This window comes from Rhinatrema bivittatum, chromosome 11 (assembly GCF_901001135.1).
Source record: "Rhinatrema bivittatum chromosome 11, aRhiBiv1.1, whole genome shotgun sequence".
Lineage (NCBI taxonomy): Eukaryota > Metazoa > Chordata > Amphibia > Gymnophiona > Rhinatrematidae > Rhinatrema > Rhinatrema bivittatum.
Genome location: NC_042625.1, coordinates 21,858,789 through 21,879,587, shown reverse-complemented (window position 1 = coordinate 21,879,587; position 20,799 = coordinate 21,858,789). Strand labels below are relative to the sequence as shown.

The following is a 20,799-nucleotide window of genomic DNA, read 5'->3' as shown; positions in this document are numbered from 1 at the left end:
GCCCGGGGAGTGGATTTTCTAACTCCTAATGTGGATGTATCTCAGTGGTTGGTACAAGCGGCCACAGTGGTGGTCACTTTTGCCTTTGATTTTGACTGAGAATGGGTTTTGAGATTATATTTTAAACGTCGATCTGGTCTTTTTTTTTTTTTTTTCCATTTAAATATAAGAATATATCCAGATGTAACTCGGTTAACACAGAAAAGGAGTCAACAATTCTTATTATTGAGACCTAGAGCTTTGCAGATAGGGGGCTTCTTTTGTTTTAAAATCCCCCTGTAAATGCTGTGTTATATAAAGGCCTCTTGCGTCGTCTTTATTGCATTTCGATTATCCTTCTTTCTCTGTGATAAAACTCTTTTGCAGGCTGAGGGTAACAATTTGTCAGTCTGATCCCCCTCCAGAAGGTTGAGTGCCCTAAATATTTGTAGACCTGTTGTATATCACTCACTGCCCTTGATATTTTGTGCTTCCTTGTGATTTTCCTATTTAAATTGCTATTGGATCCTTTATTGTGGACCTTCTTATGGGATTGAAGAACTGAATGGACATTTCCTTATAATTTCTTGTTCTTTTCTTTTTCTAACTCAAGATGCTTTTCCTGATAATTAATGGAAATTGAATAAATAAAGAATTAAAAAAAAACCCAAAACTAATAAGGATAGAAATAAAATCCCCTGGCCATGGTGATGATGGGGGGGGTCGGGACAAGTGTAGTGAACGGATTCATGGAACCGCGACTGCTGACGTGGGGAAAAGACAAAGGAAACGCTAAGCGGAGGAGGGCATGGGGGGAGAGGCTCCCACTCTGGGGAAAAATGGGACAGGGCCGCTATTGGTCGCCGCTACTCTGTCGGCAGGTGGCCATGGCGACCAACATCTGTCGCGTGATTGGGGTGACCGGCCCACCAAGGCAAGCCCCGATAGGCCGATCCGCCCCTGGCCGTGTGAGGGTGAGGCAGGGGCAGCAGCGTGAGGCAGACGCCGTAGGGGTGTTCCGAGAGGGGCATTTTTTTTGCCACCTCAGAATTCTGCCGCCTGAAGCAGCCGCCTCATTATAGAACTGCCCCGGCAAAAGAGGCATCAGCATGAGCCCTAACCCTTTTACCTCTTCTTGGCTTCATGACTTCTTCAATTTAAATTAGGTGTGGTGACCTGCAGAATTTAGAGGTGTTACTAAGCAGAGGAAAATAAAGCAACTGGGATTTCCTCCGTAATGGTGGGCAAAGAGGGACGAGCCTAGTGAAGAATCCCTTGCTTGTATGGGGGGCAGAGTATACAGTAGTCTGCTTCCCCGATACCCCTCAACAACCCGAGTCCTTCCGCTGCGCTGGAGTCAGGTGCTGAACATAAATAAGGCTTCCTGGCCTACCCACAATTCTGTTTAACTTGGCCAGAGTAAGGCCCAGGCTTCTGCTCCTGCCGGGCCCTATCACACTCTAGGTAATATTGCACAAGCATCCGTCCTGGCTTGCCAGCCTAGACTGACTTTCTCCAGCTTGATAGCCCATCTGCTGGAACACCCAGAGGAGTACATTTGGCCTCCTCTTTTTTTTTTTTTTTTCAGGGGAGTCAAACCTAGATGTTAATAGGTGTGTCCAGGGAGATTCAAAGGATATCTTCACATCAAAGACCCCCTGTATAGGACAGGCCCTGGGAAGCAAGGCAGATGCAGATACTATGGCTCATTTGTAAAACAATAACGGAGCCCTAACCATCCAACTACAGGCTTCAGTCTCTGCTAGGGACATTCTCAAGCACACACGCCTCTTGTGACCAGAGACAGTCAAAGACTTGTCTTTCTATACCTGTACAGATCAAATCCTGTATTATAGGACTCCCTGCCTTTGTGCATTTTATTTTATACCATGCCCACTGCCTCTTGGAAAGAGGACTTGGGAGCAACTGAGTTTATCTAAAAGCTCTACTTCATGTACCCAGAGGGGTCCACGAGCATGAGAGCGAGAGAGCGCGCGATTTTATGAAGCTTTCCAGAGAGACCCTAACCAGAACCTGACATTTGTTCTCCATCTGTTGTGAAGTACAGCACGGGCCTGGCAGGCCACGATTACCTTTAGGGAACTTTTTAAAGAGAGAGTTCAAGGAGATGTGGAACTGTCAGAGTTTGAATGACGGGGGGGTCTGCGTATAATACATTTTTAAATATTTTTTTAGTTGCGTGACCTTTTCTTTCATTTTTTTGTGGCTGCCTGGCACCTTCTTTCCTTGTGACTCCCTCCCCCTGTCGTGCAGCCACCCCCGTTAGGGGGCACAAGCCATGTAGGGCCACGAGCAGTGACGCCACGGCGGCAAAGAGATTGCCGAATCTCCATTCCTTTTTGTGCCGCTGCTTGCGGCCCCACATAGACATTTATTCTGTTAATGTTTGTATGTTACATGTTACTTGTCAAGCACATCGTAAGCGTAGCTTCTCGTTTATTGTAAACCGATGTGATAGCCCTGATGAATGTCGGTATATAAAACCCTTAAATAAATAAAAACAAATCCCCTAATGGTCGGAGCCGTAGGCCCAGACCCATTCTACCTAGTGGTTCTGCCTGTCCTGTTAGTGACGTAACTCCATAGAAGATTCTAGGGCTTTTCTGCATTCTTAAAATATCAATGACCTGTGTTCTCATTTAACTTTCATTTGTTTGATTTCTTTAAGAGAATCTTATGTTCCTTTATGATGTTTTCATTTTTCCCAAATTAGGGATCTGAGAACTTTTTGAAAAAAAGGATCAGGCATGAGCTGCTTTTTAAGGGAACTGTCTGTCAGATTTGGAAAGCTTGCAGCAGATTTGCAGAAATTGGCTGGGGATGCACCGATTCACAGATTCTGCATGTGGGTGCATCCATAGTTTGTGGCTCTCTCCAGAATGGTTGGATTATCTCTCTCTCCCCCTGGATCTCAGGGACATTCACAGCTGTTTGTCGAACCTGAATCAAGCAGAGATCGGACTGGATTGCCACATCCTTATTCCTGAACCCTGGGCTCACTGTGTACAAAGAATGAAGCAGAACGTGGCTAGTGATTCTTTTGAATTCTGACCGATGTGATGGGCCATTTCAGTGTTTTGCCTCTTGCACCATAATTGCTGCTGATGTAGAATATAGCAAAAGGGTGAAGAAAATTGATATCAAATAGATCATTTTCTTTTTGGTTCAAGAAGTCAGTATTATGCTCCTTATTTAGGGGGATTCCACCCTCTTGAGTCTTTGCTTAGCTTGTATAAAAGAGGAGCATCTTAATGCTGTGCATGGCTGCTGTGCTTAGTAACTGGCATACTTTACTATAAATTGTACTTTTTGATCAAAGAAAATGTATTTACAGCAAATTGAAATGTTGTCCCTCTGCAGATACAAGCACATAGCTGGTGTGGAAGAATCCAATCTATTACAGCAAATAGATTCCCAGATCAAAGAGAGGCAAAATGTTTTCTTTGACATGGAAGCTTATTTGCCAAAGAAAAATGGGTATGTCTTTTTTTTATTTATTTTTTTTATAATGCATTTTCTGATACCTTGGTATGTTGTTTTTTTGCTCAGAGATTTTACTTGTGTACAGGAGAAAGATGGAGCTTAGTTTGAGAGCATGTATATTTAGAATTGATGTGACAAGTGTTGCTAACCCCCACTGTACTTGCAGCTTTGATTTACATTCATGTGTGAGAATGTGCTGAAGTAACTCAAACGCTGCATTAATGTGTTCTCAGACTTAATTTTCTCAAATAATTAGCCTTGCCTTTTGTAAAATACCTCCTAGACAGCTTTTATTAAGCCAGTGTATTTGTTGTACGTGTGATTATAGGGGTGTACACAAAGGAGAAACATTTATAAAATGGGAAATGTAATTAAACAGTAGGCAGTTGTAATTCTGTTCTGGAGGGAAGGAGATGAAAGCTTTCTGTGTACACTAGGTTATGTGCTACTGCTTACTTACCGGCCAATGCAGTACAGTGTGCTCAGCTCAGTGCACCATTTAACGCTCGTTTGGACGCGCGTTTTCTATGCACTCCTATTACCCCTTATACTGGAAGGGGTAATAGCGTATGGAAAACGCACGGCCAACCCCCCCTTCCCCCTGAAACTAATAACGCTCATCATATGCAGATGCACGTTGATGAGCCTATTAGTTATTCCCCCAGAATACTGAAAGTAAAATGTGCAGCCAAACCACAGATTTTACTCTCAGAAATTAACGCCTGGCCAAGGGCAGGTGTTAACTTAGAAAGCACCAGGAAAAGTGTACAGAAAAGCAGAAAAAACTGTACACCCTCCGACTTAATATCATAGGATACTAAGTCAAAGGCACCAAAAATTAAAAAAAAAAAAAAAATCTGCCCACCGGTCGATGGGTTCGAAAACGGACGCTCAATTTTGCCGGTGTCCGTTTTCCAAACCCGTGGCTGTCAGTGTGTTCGAAAACAGACACCGGTAAAATTGAGCGTCGGTTGTCTGACCCGCTGACAGCTGCCGCTTCCGCTAATAAGGAGGCACTAGGGGACGCACTGTTGTCCCTAGCGCCTCCTTATTAGCGCCCGGCCCAATTTACATACAAAAGTCCGTGCCCAGGAGAGGTGCCTGGACGTGCGATGGGAAAGCGGGTGCTCAGCTTGGAGCACCACCTCTCCCACGCCTTTTATTAAATCGACCTGTTAGTGAGGTCCTTTTCCTAGATCATTAATTTATTGGTAAATGCAGCAGCAGTGAAAATCAAGGCTTGCCTCATGAATCTAATTTCTTTCCTAAAAACAGGAAGTAGCATGCACTCAACCACTGAAGGTTTTCTGTTAAGTCTGACTTCTCTTATGGAAATCGCCTGCTTTGAGCTAATAAGGACATACAGGCCGATCCAATACAGTGCACTCAGCTGAGCGCAATGTTTAACCCGTGGTTGGACGCGGGTTTTGGACGCCTGTCCACAACCCCTTGTTCTATAAGGGGATTAGTGCGTCTAAAACGCGTGTCAACCCCCTGGGAAACTAATAGCGCTCATTGCATGCAGATGCATGTTCATGAGGCTATTAGCTATCCTCCCCGATCTAAAAATAAAAAAATTGTGTGCCCGACCTGCATGTTTTTACCCTGCGAGCAGACATTAATTTCTGAGCAGCCCAAAAGAGTGTACAGAAAAGCAGAAAATACTGCTTTTCTGTACTTCCTCCAACTTAATATAATGGTGATATTAAGTCGGAGGAACAAAAAAAGCACAGAATGTTAAAAAAAAAAAAAAAAAAAAAAAATTTAAAGTGTGCCAGCAGTCATTTTAAGAAAAGGGATGCTCGTAAAATTGAGCGTCCCTTTCCCTAACCCGCTGGCAGCCAATCTCTCCTGGGTGCCCACTGCCAAGGAGGTGCTAGGGGTGCACAATTGTCCCTAGCGCCTCCTTTCTAGCATGACCCCTCATTTAAATATTCAATCATGCGCCCAGGAGAGGTGGCTGGGTGCGAGTTAGGCACGCGGATGTTTAACACTGAGTGAGTGCTTGTTTCTGTGCAGATTTATTGGATCGGCCTGATAGTGTGAGAATACCTTTTGCACCTCAAAGCCCTATACCATGGCTCTCAGCCAGATTTAATTTTGGGTAAAAGTAGTGCAGAAGTGACAAAAAGTCTACAGTTCAGTCTGAAATAGCCCAGTGATTTATTGTAAGAATCTAGAAAAAGTGTGTGGTGGTCCTTCCTGCCCACACCCCCTTTCAAAACTGTGCAAATGACCAGCCTTCTGGGCTGATTTTGTACTTATTTGCCTGAAACATAAATCTAGCCCTGCACGTATTAACCATGGACTAAGATCTTCAGTGCTTCGGTATTCCTGCTTAGTTCAAATTGGGTTTTGCTGTTATGTCAGATTTGTAGTGCGCTATTTCTGTGGTCTCAGGTCTCTCTCTCTCATTATCTTTCAGGATTTATCTAAATTTGGTGCTGGGAAATGTGAATGTGACTCTTCTTAGTAATCAGGCAAAGTAAGTCTCTCTCTTTTAACCTTTTGGCAGAAGCCAAAATATGTACCAAATGTTTGTGCTTCTTGCAACTTGATTCAGTCCAGTATTCACATCAGGAGTGAGGCTGGAAGAGGAAACTGTATCACTTGGGCCCACAAGGAGGGCGGCAAGAAGGAACAGTGTCGGCCCGCATCCCTGGAATGCAGAGATCTTCATAATTTGGTACCAGTGAGCCCGGACTGGCCCATCCCTGGCACAACAGCAGCCCCTGTCCAGTCCTGAAAACCCCCATGCACAGCTCTTCAGCCTGGTGCCAGTCCACTCCTCCCCACTGCTCTGGCATAATTGTCCTCTCTCCAGTGCTCCCCAGCATTCCCCACACCCCCACCTAGGCAGCAGCGAGTGGGACCAATAAAACCTGATATGCGCCACAGGGCTCACCTTCTCTTAGAACTGTGCCTCCTACAGGACCCCAGGCCACATTCTAAGCCGCATCCTAACTTGCTGCTTCTCGAGAAGAGGGGCAGAGCTAGGAGAGAGTTCCTGTCTCCTTCTGCTGGTGCAGAGGCGCGCAAATAAGGCAGCAGTAGCATGGGATCTTCTTGGTGTTTGGGTAATTGCCAGGTTCTTGTGGCCTGGATTGGCCACTGTTGGAAACAGGATGCTGGGCTAGATGGACCCTTGGTCTGACCCAGCATGGCAATTTCTTATGTTCTTACTCCCAGACTAAGGGAACTGCAGATAGTGTGTGTGTGAACATGAATGTGTCAATGTGTGTGTATATATGAAAGAGAGGTCTTGGGAATTTTTTTTTCTTTTTTGCACACCTCACCTCTCTCCAACTAACTGACAATTTCAGGGTGACTGGAAATCAAAAGTTTGCAGGTATGGAGAATAGGGGATATTTGTATCCTTATTTTAATTGAGTGGTGGTTGATGTTTGGGAAATTTTAAGAAACTTCTATACACATTTTTAATTATTGGATGTTCGTCAGTTGTTTTGAATTATTTATTCTTTATATTAGTTGTTTTTTTTGGTGTGTTATATTTCTTGATTTTATTTGTTTTATGAAGAATGGAGGTGGGGAGGGGAGCGGAAGGTTGTAAGTATCTGGGATTTCCTATATATACTCACAGCATTCTTTTACCCTAGGAATCAAATGTAGGCGCCAGGCCAGCAGCATTGATTTGACTGTTCTTCATTGTTTTTCATAGAGTAATTACTATTTATATGACTGTTGGTTATCATGCAGCAAATTGAGTTTCATAGACCTAAAAATAATCCATGAATGGTCTATAGTCTGACTTGCATCCCTCGAGCCTCTTCTCTTGCATTTCATTTAATTCCTTTGTCCAAAGTCACAACTGTATCACATTAATCCTCTCTGGTAACTGAAGGAGCATGCGGTGCTGTTTCACGGACGGCCAGCAGAGGGAGCCGCAGCCCTTCACATTTGACACTGCCTATTACAGAGAGGGTTTTGTTCGGGTTTTTTTTTTTTTTTTCGATCTGGGAGTTTTGTCCGGGCCTGAATTGAGGCATGCTCAGAGTAGACAACTGCTTCCAGGGCCAGATTTGTATAGGTCCCTGCCGTGCTACCATCCAGATCACCCACAGATCACCACACCCACAGGAAGAAGAGTCAGCACGGGGTCTGTGCGGCAGCCTCGCCCCTCACACTTAGAAGCACCTGCAGGAGGCAGGGGTGGGAGTCACCCCAGGGCCTGTGATCATGCCCTGGTTTGCAGGCTTCACGCTGACCCTTCTTTTTTTTTTTTTTCCCCTCTCTTTGCGGTTTTGCTGTCACGGACAGGAATAGGATACAGGAAGATGCTTAAGGGGTGAGGGGAGAATCTGGGCAAGGATGGTTTGGGGGATGGGGTGAGAGATGTTAAGTACCAATGATTTCTGGGTGGGGGGGGATCTTCACCCTCTGCTCCCAGCCCCCTTCCTCTTCAGTGTCTGTGGGTGCCCAAATTTAAAATTTATCCGCAACAAACAGCTTTTATCAAAACCTTACGATTCCTCAAACTATTACACCTCAGCAGCCGAAGTCGCTGCAGGGAAACACTCTCAGCATGGGAATCAATGTGTCAGTTTTCAACACTTTTATTCTCTAACACTGTCCACTATTTTTTAGAAAAATTTTTATATATGCACTTAAAATAGTCCATTAATTCACTCAAAAAATGTTTATGCAATTGCACTTATCTTATTCAAGGCGAAAAGTCCAGACTGGTCACCCGACACTGTCAGCGTTTCGGGAGTGCTCTTAGTGACTCTTCTCCTCAGGGGAGCTCGCCATCTTATTGAAACGCATCCTTGTTTGCTGCAGATAGTATTGTTAGTTGCACGCCTTCACCTTTGTGCCATTGTGATAGTAGTTTTTTTCAAATTTTAAAATCCAGCACTGGTTTTTCTTTTGCTCCATTGGGTTTTGTGCAAATTTGGAGCCAGCAGCATTTGCAGGGCACTGTAAGCTTTCAGTGGCAACTACTGGGGGGAGGGGAGGGCTTTCCCCATTGTGTAACATTCCCTGCCTCTGAGCCCAGCCAGCACTAACAAACTGCGATGCCATCTAAAACCTGCTGCGCTTGTATCCCAGTGCTGGCCAGTAGGTGTCGCTGTTGAGTGGTGGTTGAAATTCTTCTCCCCTGGGGGGGGGGCTCTGAAGGCTGGCCGAGTGGGGGAGAAGAGAGCAGAAGCTGGGTTTGACTCACTCTTGATTTACTGCAGGGTTGTCAACAGGCTGACCTGGTCTTGATTTCACCCCATTGCATGCATAAGACGTGTACATTTGATTGTCCCGTTGATCTACCTGAGAAAATCAGCTTTACAAATCCATGCAGACAGTGGGGGCAAAAGCCCGATTGGATTAGCCTGTTCAGTTGAAATGGGGTGAGATGGAGCCCAGATAAATGTAACAATGAGGCCTTCTGAAGTGTGTGTTCCCAGGTGCATGAGGAATTCAGCCCTGCACGATATGATTTAAAAGCAATAGGCATGTGGTTAGTTATCCATGCATTTTAGTACTACCTCGGTAATGGTGGATTGTATTCTATGTAGAAATATAGAAACGTAACAGCAGAAAAAGAATATTGTGGCCTATCTAGCGTGCCTATGGCCATGGCTATAGGTGCTGCTATCGAAAGGTGCCATGTGCCAACGAGACCAGTGCTCCTGGCTGCTGGCAGGTCCTCGGCAAAAGAAAAGCAGTGTGGCCCCATCGAAATTGGTGGTGTGGTCAGCGCGGCCTTAGTAAGTGGGAAAGTAGAGGGGCCCCACTGATAACTCTACTGATTCTGGCAGGGCCGCGCTTACTATACCGTCAATTTCAGTGAGGCAACGTTGCTTTGGAGAAGGAGGAACGTCCCTGCTGGAAGTAGTCCAGTGTTAGAGCTGGTGTGGCCCTGTGGCCGGAAGTCATTCCCTTGGCCTCGGGAGCTGAAGGAGGAGATTGCTGCTGCTTGCTCCGTGAAGTTGAAAGTGAGGGAGAGAGAGAGCTCGTGTGTGCGGGAGAGAGAGAGCTCGTGTGTGCGGGAGAGAGAGAGCTCGTGTGTGTGTGTGAGAGAGAGTGAGAGAGCGTGTGTGTGTGTGAGAGAGAGTGAGAGAGCGTGTGTGTGTGTGTGTGTGGGAGAGAGAGAGCATGTGTGTGTGTGGGAGAGAGAGAGCATGTGTGTGTGTGGGAGAGAGAGAGCATGTGTGTGTGTGGGAGAGAGAGAGCATGTGTGTGTGTGGGAGAGAGAGAGCATGTGTGTGTGTGGGAGAGAGAGAGCATGTGTGTGTGTGGGAGAGTGAGAGAGCATGTGTGTGCACAACTACCCCAGTTACTCTCTGCCTGCTAATCCATGACAGTTTCAGGGCATCTGGAAATCAAAAGTTCCAAGGTATGGATAACAAGGATTTTTTTAAAATCCTTATTTTACTTGTTGGGTGTTATTTGATGTCTGTTTTGAAATATTTTATTGATGTTTGGAAGATTTTTATATGTGTTTTTAAATATTGAATGTTATTCTATTCATTGTTTTGAATTATTCCTTTTATTGGTATGGCTTTACTAATTTTGTTTTATGAGGAATGGTAATGCTTCTGTTTTTTTACATTGTTGCAGTGCATACTGAATTTGGCTTGTTGCAGTTTCCAGTTCAGTTTTTTGTCTGTACATTTCTATTTATACTATGAGGTCTCTTTATTCTGTATTTGAGGGTCTATCTGTGTTTTGTATGTGTGACTGAAATGAGTTATTTCATTAGTGTATAGTTTATATGTAGGAATTTATAGCAGCTTGGCTTGTTCTGCTTTCTTAATAGGGGCTGTATTACTATTTTAGACCTGGTGTAATATTTGTAGTATTAAATTTCATAGGTAGGGTTGTTGCTGTTTGAGTGCTGGCAGGTAGTGCTGTTTTGATATAGAAATTCTTTTTTCTCGTGGCTCACTGAGGGTCAGGCCCATGCCCAAGATGCATTACAGTAGGCCTAATACCATATAAGTTCCAAGCGTCTTTTGCCTTTTTGCAGGGTTTTCTGGTTGGCACCCCAGCAGTGCATGTAAATCTAATATACATTTGTAAGTGATATTTTTACCTCAGAAGACTGTGCTTTGAATGTTCTTTTTCATGTAAAATCTGTTATTATAAATGCATAATTTTGAATTGGGTGTGATGGGGTGCAAGGCTGTAAAGACTTTTCCTAGGGCCTCTAACACCCTTGCCATGGGCATTGCTGGACAAACATTTATCACAGTCTCCCAACTCGTGGTGTCATGTGCTGTGTAAGGGGGAGGGTGCAGATTTTCACCTGGCCTCGGCTCTGCCATCTATACCAACTACTCAGTCAGCTCTACAATCCTTATTGCTTCCTCAGAGATCCGCTGCATACATCTCATGCATTCTTGAATTCAGATACTTTCCTTATCTCCACCACCACCACTGGGAGGCTGTTCCATGCATCTACTACCCTCTCTGTAAAGAAATATTTCCACCCAGGAAAAAGATCTAGGCGCCTGAATAATGTATTGAAATCCTCTGCCCAGTGTGCAGCAGCAGCCAAGAAAGCAAATAAAATGCAAGGAATCATTAGGAAAGGAATGGAGGATAATAAAACAGAGAATATCATAATGCCTCTGTATCGCTCCATGGTTCGACCTTATGTTTAGTATTGTGGGCAGTTCTGCTCACCACATCCCAAGAAAGCTAAAGCAGAATTAGAAAAGGTACAGAGAAGGGCAACCGAGATGAGAGAGGGGATGGAACGATTCCCCTAAGAGGAAAGGCTAAAGAGGTTAGGACTCTTTAACTTAGAGAAGAGACGGCTGAGGGGACATACGTTGGAGGTTTATGAAATAATGAGTGGAATGGAACGAGTAAACATGAATCAGTTTACTCTTTTGAAAAGTACAAAGACCAGGGGACTCACAATGAAGTTACTAGGTAATAGATTAAAAACTAATAAGATAATTTTTTCACTCAACGCATTAAACTCTGGGCTTTGTTGCTGGAGAATATGGTAAAAGCTGTTAGTGTAATGGGATTTATAAAAGGTTTGGAGAAGTTCTTGGAAGAAAAGTCTATAAACCATTGTTATGGTGGATTTGGGAAAATCCATTACTAATCCCTGGGATAAGCAGCTTGGAATCTATTTACCTTTTGGGATCCTGCCAGGTACTTGTAGCCTGAATTGGCCACTGTTGGACACAGAATACTGGGCTTGATGGACCCTTGGTCTGACTCAGTATGGCAAAGCTTATGTTCCTATGTTTTTAGATTTCTCCTCAGTCTATTTCCTTTCACCCTCACCTCATGACCCCTTGTTCTAGAGTAACGCTTTCCATTGAAAAAGGCTCACTCTCTGTGCATGGAAACCTTTGAGATATCTGAATGTCTCTATCATATCTCCCCTGTCTTGCCTTTCCTCTAGGGTTACATGTTTAAATCTTTAAGTCTATCCTCATATGCTTTAGAACGAAGACCACTGATCATTTTAGTAGCCTCCCTCTGGGCCAACTCCATCCTGTTTATATCCTTTTGAAGGTGCGGTCTCCAGAATTGTACACAGTGAGGTCTCACCAGGGACCTATACAGGGGCAATAAATATCACCTCCCTTTTTTTTCTGCTGACCACGCCTCTCCCTAAGTAGCCAAGCATTATTTCCAATGAAGAGACGCGAGAGGCTCAAGCAGTGTTTTGACCCTACTCAGTTTCATGTTTTTAAATACATTTTTTCACAGGATAACTGTTCTCCGCGTCAAAACTACTGACCATAGACTTCATGCAGGCAGGCACTGCCTGGCCAGCCCCCACTGCAGGCTGCCTTCATCCCCAGAGCATGCATGGCTTGGCCGTGTAACCCAGCCATCGGGTGCAGAGCGCTGAAACCTGAGACTCGCAAGGGTTTTCAAGGTCACATCCCAACTCTGCCAGGCCCACTTGGTGACCTGGAATGAAATCACCTGCCTGTGCTGTTCTCTCGAAGAGCCAGATCGTGCTGTATAAAATTCAAACGTCAGACCTCGCTTAAAAACGGCAAGAGATGCAGAATAATAAGCGAGGTGAACATTTTTATAGAGAACGGTGTAAATATTTTGAAATTCAGAGCTTTGTTTGAGTTGGATTTTTTTTTTTTTTGGGTAAAACTTACTTTTGTGTTCTGTTTTTGGAGATCTGCGTTGCTTCCATCTCGCAGTGGGATCAGGATGGACGCACACGGCGCCTGTTGACAGATGAATGGCGGTTTGCTGCTTAATATTCCCCCCCCCTCCCCTCGGGCCTATTCATTTTTTTATTTTATTTTATTTTTTTTAATTTTGCTTCCCTGAGACAGCACAAATCCAGCAAACTCTGCTACCATACAGGTGCCCTGGGACCCCTCCGCTCCTCTCTGTTTTATTTTTGTCGCACTTACACCGGCTCCCCAAACCCAACAATGAAAGTGCGAGCCAGGGCGGTGATAAAATAACATTTAAAGACCACTGGGGTGGTGCCAACCTCCCGGACGGCGCAGGGGATCTGGGCTTGAACCTCCCACAGTGCGCCCGGCGCTAGGGGAGGGAAGATGATTACTGTGGCAGACACTGGCGGTGCTGAGGGTGCTCCTAGGGAGGGGAAGGTTGCCCGGAGTCATCCAGGTGTGCTGGGTGGGGGGGGGGGGGGGAGTGGGGTTGAAGAGGGAGAGAGCCAGATTAACGGGCCCGACGCAATATCAGCGCGCGAAACAAGGGCGCTCATGATCGAGCTCCCGCTTTCCTAACTGGCGCCCATCCGCCTCTCCCAGGCTCGCGATGCGGTAGGCAAATGAGCCGCTGCGTTAAAAAGCAGGCGCTGGGGAAAAGCAGTATTTTCTGCTTTTCTGTTCACTTTAGGGGCTCCTCAAGACTTAACGCCAGCTCCGGGGCAGGCGTTAATTTCTGAGGGTAAAAATGTGCGCGTCGGTGTCACACTTATTTTTTTACATAAGTGGGTGAGAGCTAATAGCATCGTCAACATGAATTTACATGGGATGAGCGCTGGTTTGGTCACGCGTTTTGGACACGCTAATTCCCTTATTGCGTAAGGGGTCATGGACGCGTGTCCAGCCGCGGGTTAACCAGTGCGCTAGCCTGAGCGCACGGTATTGCATCGGCCTGTAAGTAGAGCTGCATAATTAGCCTGCAGCTCATACATGTCCCAGCTAGGAAAGTGCATTCACAATCCTTAATGGCTTTATAGAGGATTTGACGTAACCCCTCGTTCTCTCCATATTGTGAAGCAGCAATAAATGAGCGTTGGCATTCGTTTGCATTTGCAGAGATGCCTTGTGGCAGGCCCCTAGCTCCTCTGCCTAGTCGTGTCATATACTTGGGGGGGGGCAGGGTAATTTTGTAACTGCCCACATTCGTGCAGTCTGCCAGTACTTTTTACCTGTCCATTTTACAATCCGCTGCATTCATACTTCTGAAAATGCAGAAGAGTGCGTGTAATTTCAGATGGTGGAAGGCCGCGCACAGAGGCCGTCATTGACCTGATGATCGCGGTGACTTGGACCTGATAGACTAGCAGCAGCGTGAACGGGCGGGCAGCCGAGGCGACGTAACCCGGTGACGAGAGGGAACAGAGCGATACCTCGGGTGAACGTTTCTCGAAGGAAGATCACTCCCGTAAAGACCTCACAATTGGGATACTTGAATGGAATTTCAGAACTGCCCAAGAATTTCTCACCCTCTATCGGACTTAGGCCATCTGAGTGAAAAGTGGTACGGACAAAACCTTTCCTCCGCAGCTGTACCCTCCACCCCCCCACCCCCACCCCCAGTCCTCTTCCCTTTACTGATCAGTAGTGATGGACGCAGTACTATTAACTGTGCTGTTTCCTCACTGACCTGATGAAGGGAGATGAGCACTGGAAGACTCGTCATGGATGTATTAGGTTGCTCCAATAAAGAGGTCCTTGCTCACAGCTAGAATTATAATTCTCTAATTTGTAATTGTCTTACACTGTCATACGGCACAGTTATTAGCAAGCTTTTTGATAAGAATAATAGGCAGGTAATGATATGCCATACTGGGTCAGACCAAGGGTCCATCAAGCCCAGCATCCTGTTTCCAACAGTGGCCAATCCAGGCCATAAGAACCTGGCAAGTACCCAAAAACTAAGTCTATTCCATGTAACCATTACTAATGGCAGTGGCTATTCTCTAAGTGAACTTAATAGCAGGTAATGGACTTCTCCTCCAAGAACTTATCCAATCCTTTTTTAAACACAGCTATACTAACTGCACTAACCACATCCTCTGGCAACAAATTCCAGAGTTTAATTGTGCGTTGAGTAAAAAAGAACTTTCTCCGATTAGTTTTAAATGTGCCCCATGCTAACTTCATGGAGTGCCCCCTAGTCTTTCTACTATCCGAAAGAGTAAATAACCGATTCACATCTACCCGTTCTAGACCTCTCATGATTTTAAACACCTCTATCATATCCCCCCTCAGTCGTCTCTTCTCCAAGCTGAAAAGTCCTAACCTCTTTAGTCTTTCCTCATAGGGGAGCTGTTCCATTCCCCTTATCATTTTGGTCGCCCTTCTCTGTACCTTCTCCATCGCAATTATATCTTTTTTGAGATGCGGCGACCAGAATTGTACACAGTATTCAAGGTGCGGTCTCACCATGGAGCGATACAGAGGCATTATGACATTTTCCGTTTTATTCACCATTCCCTTCCTAATAATGTCCAACATTCTGTTTGCTTTTTTGACTGCCGCAGCACACTGCATCGACGATTTCAATGTGTTATCCTCTACGACGCCTAGATCTCTTTCTTGGGTTGTAGCACCTAATGTGGAACCCATGTGGAAGTTTTTCCTTCTCCACCTCGGGATGGGGAAAATGCCGTCTGCCCCCTCATCCCCCCCCTGCATGTTTCCGTTCATTGTCCGGGCCTCTGCGTGTTTAATTGTGCCAGCCTTCTATGGACCACAGAATCAGTCTGCAGGTCGTGCTCTTGCTTCAGAGCTTCAAATGCTGTAACCAAAGCCTGCCCACCCAGAAAAAGTATTCGAAATGCTGTACAAAGAAGGCAGGCGTTCCTCAGTGGAAGGGATGGTGTTTTGTTCTCCCAGGCCGAGAGTTGGATTCTGTTGTGTGGTGTCCGAGAGTGGAAGAGTGTGCTGAGTGGGGGCTTTCACTTCTGCAGGTTTTTCAGGCTCTAATTGTTGCTGTACTGCTCTTACAGGTTTGCCTACAAAGACGAATATGAGAAGTTCAAGCTTTATTTGACAATAATTCTGTTACTTGGTGCTGTAGCTTGCAGATTTATTCTTCACTACAGGTAAGAAATGTCATTGTGCATGGATATTTTTAGTCCATAGAATTACAATAAAATTTTCGATACCTTGTAAATGAGATTGAAACAATCTAGGCATCAGAAATCATTGCCCCATTGGGAAGCAGCACATGGGAGACAGAAACCCTTGCTTTTTGGATATTCATTTTTGAATCGAGGGTTACACGGAACCAGGGAGCAGACATCTCACAAGTTTTGCATGTTTTTTCTCCTGCGAGAGTTTTTATAACTGGCAGTCAGATTTATGGCATGGGTGATCGTTGATGGTTTGCAAAAACCTGCCTGCGGTCTCACTGAATTCACCAACCAGCCCTCTACACGCCAGCAGTGTCTGTACTGCTGGTGTCCAGCTGAGCGGGGCTGGAGGTGCTCATCTGTTTCTGCTTTGTTTCAGCACAAAAGTTTCCCAAACTATTAAAGTGATGCAAATCTGGGTTACTGTCTGTTTTGTGCTCTAGCACCCTATAAAGAAATGCTCACACCAGATCACAGTAAACAGCAGAATTGGCTTCTAGTTGCTCTTTGAGTGAAATACCACTCCATGATGGATTCTTACAATATTTTATTTATTTAGTTAGTTTTATATACCGATATTCTGATCCACTCATACCAGTTCACAAGCACAATATAAACGTCCCTATATGTTACATAAATACATTAAATAGTAAAAAAAAAAAAAAAATTACATAAAAATCTAAAACTACTACTTTAAAAGAAAGGTATATAATAAAATCAATGCATTAAAATAAAATCAAATAAACAGATCCAAAACAAAAAGCCTCTCCTTGCTCTTCAATCCAGAAATATAAGAAGCCATGCTTATGCACCGAACGCCTGTTTAAATAGTCTGGTTTTCAGTTATTTTCTAAGCTGAGAAGCACCTTATGTTGATCGAATCAAGTTCTTGCATTTGGGTAACCTGGTAGGAGGTTTTGTTTTATCTGTTTGGAAGGAGCTTTATTTTATTGTTTTGAATGAGCAGATACTTTTAATCCTTGCTGACTTGCCTTCTCTCCCTTCTCTTAGGGTTACAGATGAAGTGTTTAACTTCCTGTTGGTTTGGTATTACTGCACATTAACCATAAGGGAAAGTATTCTCATCTGCAACGGATCCAGGTACCGTGCGCCCAGGGCTCAGACACAGAATGCACTTACAGGCCGATACAGTACCGACGCGTAAAAAAATGTGTGGCAGAGCCAGGCGCCCGCGCGTTTGATGCGCGCACATTTTAGTTCACAAGCCGCTCGATTCAGTATTCAAATTAGACGCACATCCAAGCGGCGGCAAAGGAGTGTCAAAAGTGCGCCTATGAAGCGGTATAAAACGCCTATACAGTAGCCAGGGTGCGCTGGCGCCATACCTGTCATTTCAAATGTCATTCCAGCAGGTAAGCGGATGGTTCTTTTCTACAGACCCCGCATGGACACTGGGGCCGCTGCCCTGAGCATCTGGACGACCTTGATCGGAGGCCACCCCCAACCTTCCACATCTGGGCGCTTAAGGACGTGCAAGGACGTCCGGGCGTCTGTGAAGGTCGGGGCCTCCGAGCATGGACGCCCATGCTCGGAGGCCCGGCTGCCTTCCAAACGTGCATGGCCGCTGCCTTGAGCGCCCAGCCGGATGTCCAAGGTCGTGGCTTCCGTTCATGGATGTTCCCGCTTCTTTCCGGGCGTCCATGATCGGAGGGGAGGCCCCGCTGCCTTCCAAACGTCCATGGCCACTGCCTTGAGCGCCCGGCCGGACGTCCAAGCTTGGGGCCTCCGAGCATGGACACCTGGAAAGAGACGGGAATGCTGTCTTCCAACGTCCATGGACGTTCCCGTCTCTTTTCAGGCGTCCATGATCGGAGGCCCGGCTGCCTTCCAAACGTGCATGGCCGCTGCCTTGAGCGCCCGGCCGGATGTCCAAGGTCATGGCTTCCATTCATGGATGTTCCCGCTTCTTTCCGGGCAACCATGATCGGAGGGGAGGCCCCGCTGCCTTCCAATGTCCATGGCCGCTGCCTTGAGCGCCTGGCTGGACGTCCAAGGTCGGGGCCTCTGAGCATGGACGTGCAAGGACATCCGGGCGTCTGAAGGTCGGGCCTCAGAGCACTATATATCCATGGACGTTCCTGCCTCTTTTCGGGCGTCCATGATCGGAGGCCCCGCTGCCTTCCAACGTCCATGGCCGCTGCCTTGAGCGCCCGGCCGGACGTCCAAGGTTGGGGCTTCCATTCATGGACACCAGAGCCAATATATACATGTTGTCCATGACACTGTCCGGTCCGAAGCTGACTGAACACCACACTAATGCTAGGGTCAGGGTAGGTGGTAAATATAGAGGTTAAAGACGCAATAATTTGGGCGCACGTTACTGTATCAGGGGAAATAGCTAATCCGATCATTAACATATCATATACATGCGGCGGGCGGAAATGGATATGCGTCTTTTTCGGCAAGCGCTAAGGACGCGTAAAAGCAGATACTGAATTGCGCGTCAGTCTTGTGTGCTCAAAACATGCGTCCAAAGTGGGTTAAAAACCACGCAACCGCAGCCGCGCTTTACTGTATCGGCCTGTTAGTCTGTTGCAGCAGGCGGCGTTGAGCTCCTGTCCTGCATTCTGGCTCAGCAGCGGCCTTGCCTGGGTTTGGACTGTCGTCATGCACGGCGGCTTGTGGTTTCTACCAGTAAGGCCTGGCCTTTTTTACCAAGCACGAGGGACTGAGGATGGGCACTTGATGATGACCTTTTGGCTTAGACTGGGAACCTGTACAGTATGGAGGGACTGGGGAGGGAGGGGTCAGCAGTGCCTTGCCGCTTGGCTTCATTGGGGACCTGATGAGTTTATGACCATTGCTAGAGCAGGAGGATTAAACCTCCCCCTTTTAAAAAGAAAAAAAAAGTTTGCACGTTTGTCATATTTTATGGCTTCATGGACATATTTTCTGTTTCCCATTTTTTCTTGTTGGCATCACTTTTGGTCCTGTGGCATCCAGTCAGGGCCAGGGCCATTTAAAGTAGTTCTTTATTCCACTGAAATGTTTCTTGGGGGGGTCTTCAGTGCTAAAACAGAGACCCCACTACCACATGGCCAGAGAGCAACCAGATGCACAGCTGGGCTCCTAGAGGAAAGCCATGAAAGTGCAGAGAGGGATTATTTGAACTGAAAACTATTTTCTGGGCCAGCCCAGTGATTCTCTGCCATGCAAGAGACCCAGCTTACGTTTCCAGACCTGCTGGGCTGGTGCTGGGCATGCTTCGGAGGCAGGTGGGTGCGCACAGCCCATGGGAGGCTGTGGAGTTGTAACAACTACTGAACAGCGACACCTACTGGCTGACTTGAGCATATGCATGGCCTGAGCCTCTCAAGCAGAGGTTGGGCCAGATACAGGGGCCAATGCTAGACTGACACCCATTGCAATAAGGAGACGAGCACGTCCAAAGCGTGTAGCCAATAGCGCTCATCACATGTAAATTCCATGTAGAGGAGGCTATTACCCTCCCACCCCGATGCAAAAACTCGCTGGGCGCCCAACAAGCACGTAACGCGGTAAAAGTAACTCTAACTCCTGAAGTGGTGTAAAGTCAATCCGCGAGTCAAGGGCTCGGGAGGAATTTAAAAAATACAGTTGGCATCGTTCTGACACTTTTATTTACTGCTTGCAGTGTTTAAAAATAAAGGAATATGGGCTTGATTTAAAAAAAAAAAACAAAAAACATATATATTTCTGGATGCACAATAGCAAGGGGCGCCTGGCGATGGGCGACCAGAAGCAGGACAAAAACGGGCACTGGAATTGAGCGTCCTTTGCAATTGTGGGCCCCCCCCCCGTGCAATTGAGCGCTAGGGATGCACAATTCTCCCCTAGCGCGGCCTTGTTTTACGCAGCCCCTCGTTTACATACTGCATCGGGCGCCCAGGGGGTGTGGCTGTGCGCGTTAGGAAAACGGGCGCTCAGTACGGGTACCCAACGCGCCCCTCACTGCATCGGCCTGGGAGAAGGACTCCCCGAATTAGGACAGGCTCAAATGGAAAAGACCAGGGCTTTGTCTCGGCTCCACGGGACAGCAGAGAGGGTCTACAAAACCTCTTAAATTTTCTCTGCAGTCCGGGGTTTGTTTTGAGCTGGGAGAGGGTGAAGGAAGGAGGGAGGAATCGAGTTTGGGTAAATCTCTCCCACAGTGCTTTACCAGAAGCCGTTTAATCTCAACAGGTTACACAATGACTGACTAATTGTAGAACATTTAACCCGGAATCCCATGCATCCTGCCTGCGTCCCGGCGAGTCTGCTCTGCTGGGCTATTGGGGTAATGGCAGAGCTCAGTAACATATGAACAGCACTGCAGTTCATTCACTTGCCTGCAGAATGAAGAAGCCTCCCTCCTGAAGGGTCTCTGACTGGATGAATCTTACTCCCGCCCCCTACCCCCAGTACAGAAATAACTCCCGAGGCCTCTGTGGGCCTGGTCTGGCACTTTGAGGTGCAGAGAGATGCAGGACGTTCTGCTGCTCTGTGGTTGCCTCGCTTCCTGCTTAGCTCTAATGCATTATCTGCGTGTGCGTGTTGGTAATTTCTGCTTCCTGTGCTTCTTACTGGAAGGCCACCGCCTCGGGGTGCCAAAGCCTGTTTTGTTTTTTTTTTTATAGCTGGCTGCAAAGCCCCTGGGTGTAATGGGGAAACCTTGAAGTCGGAGGGTATGGTGGCACTGCCAGCCCCTCTCTCCTCTTTGTGGACAAATGGTTGCGCTTGGCCTGGCTTTTCTGGGCCGCTCTGACTTCCTGTGCCGGGCGCGAGCAGACTCTTTCCTGTATTACGAGAGCTTTAGCAGAAAGCTGTGAATGCTTGGTGCTCTACAGGAAATGTCAATAAAAACTGTAGGTGAGACTTGTTTTTGGCCAGTTTAATACATCTGTCACCAGCTTTGTAGAGTTATCCTCTCGTCATCAGGTCCAGGCCAAGATCCTCCCTGACCGTGTCTGAGTCGCTCCCGACCCGCACTGGTAATGGGCGACAGTGAGTGACCCCCTCACTTATTGTCAGAGCAGTGAGAG

General features: G+C 46.5%; 1 protein-coding gene across 1 annotated transcript in view; it reads left to right on the top strand.

Moving 5' to 3' along the window:
• Window positions 1-20,799, top strand: part of TMEM120B (transmembrane protein 120B) — a 50,178-nt gene that overhangs the window by 21,417 nt on the left and 7,962 nt on the right. Inside the window, exons 3-6 of the mRNA XM_029571122.1 lie at window positions 3,361-3,477; window positions 5,909-5,968; window positions 15,653-15,748; window positions 16,790-16,879. Coding sequence (XP_029426982.1) covers window positions 3,361-3,477; window positions 5,909-5,968; window positions 15,653-15,748; window positions 16,790-16,879 — 363 coding nt within the window. The remainder of the gene's footprint in view (window positions 1-3,360; window positions 3,478-5,908; window positions 5,969-15,652; window positions 15,749-16,789; window positions 16,880-20,799) is intronic.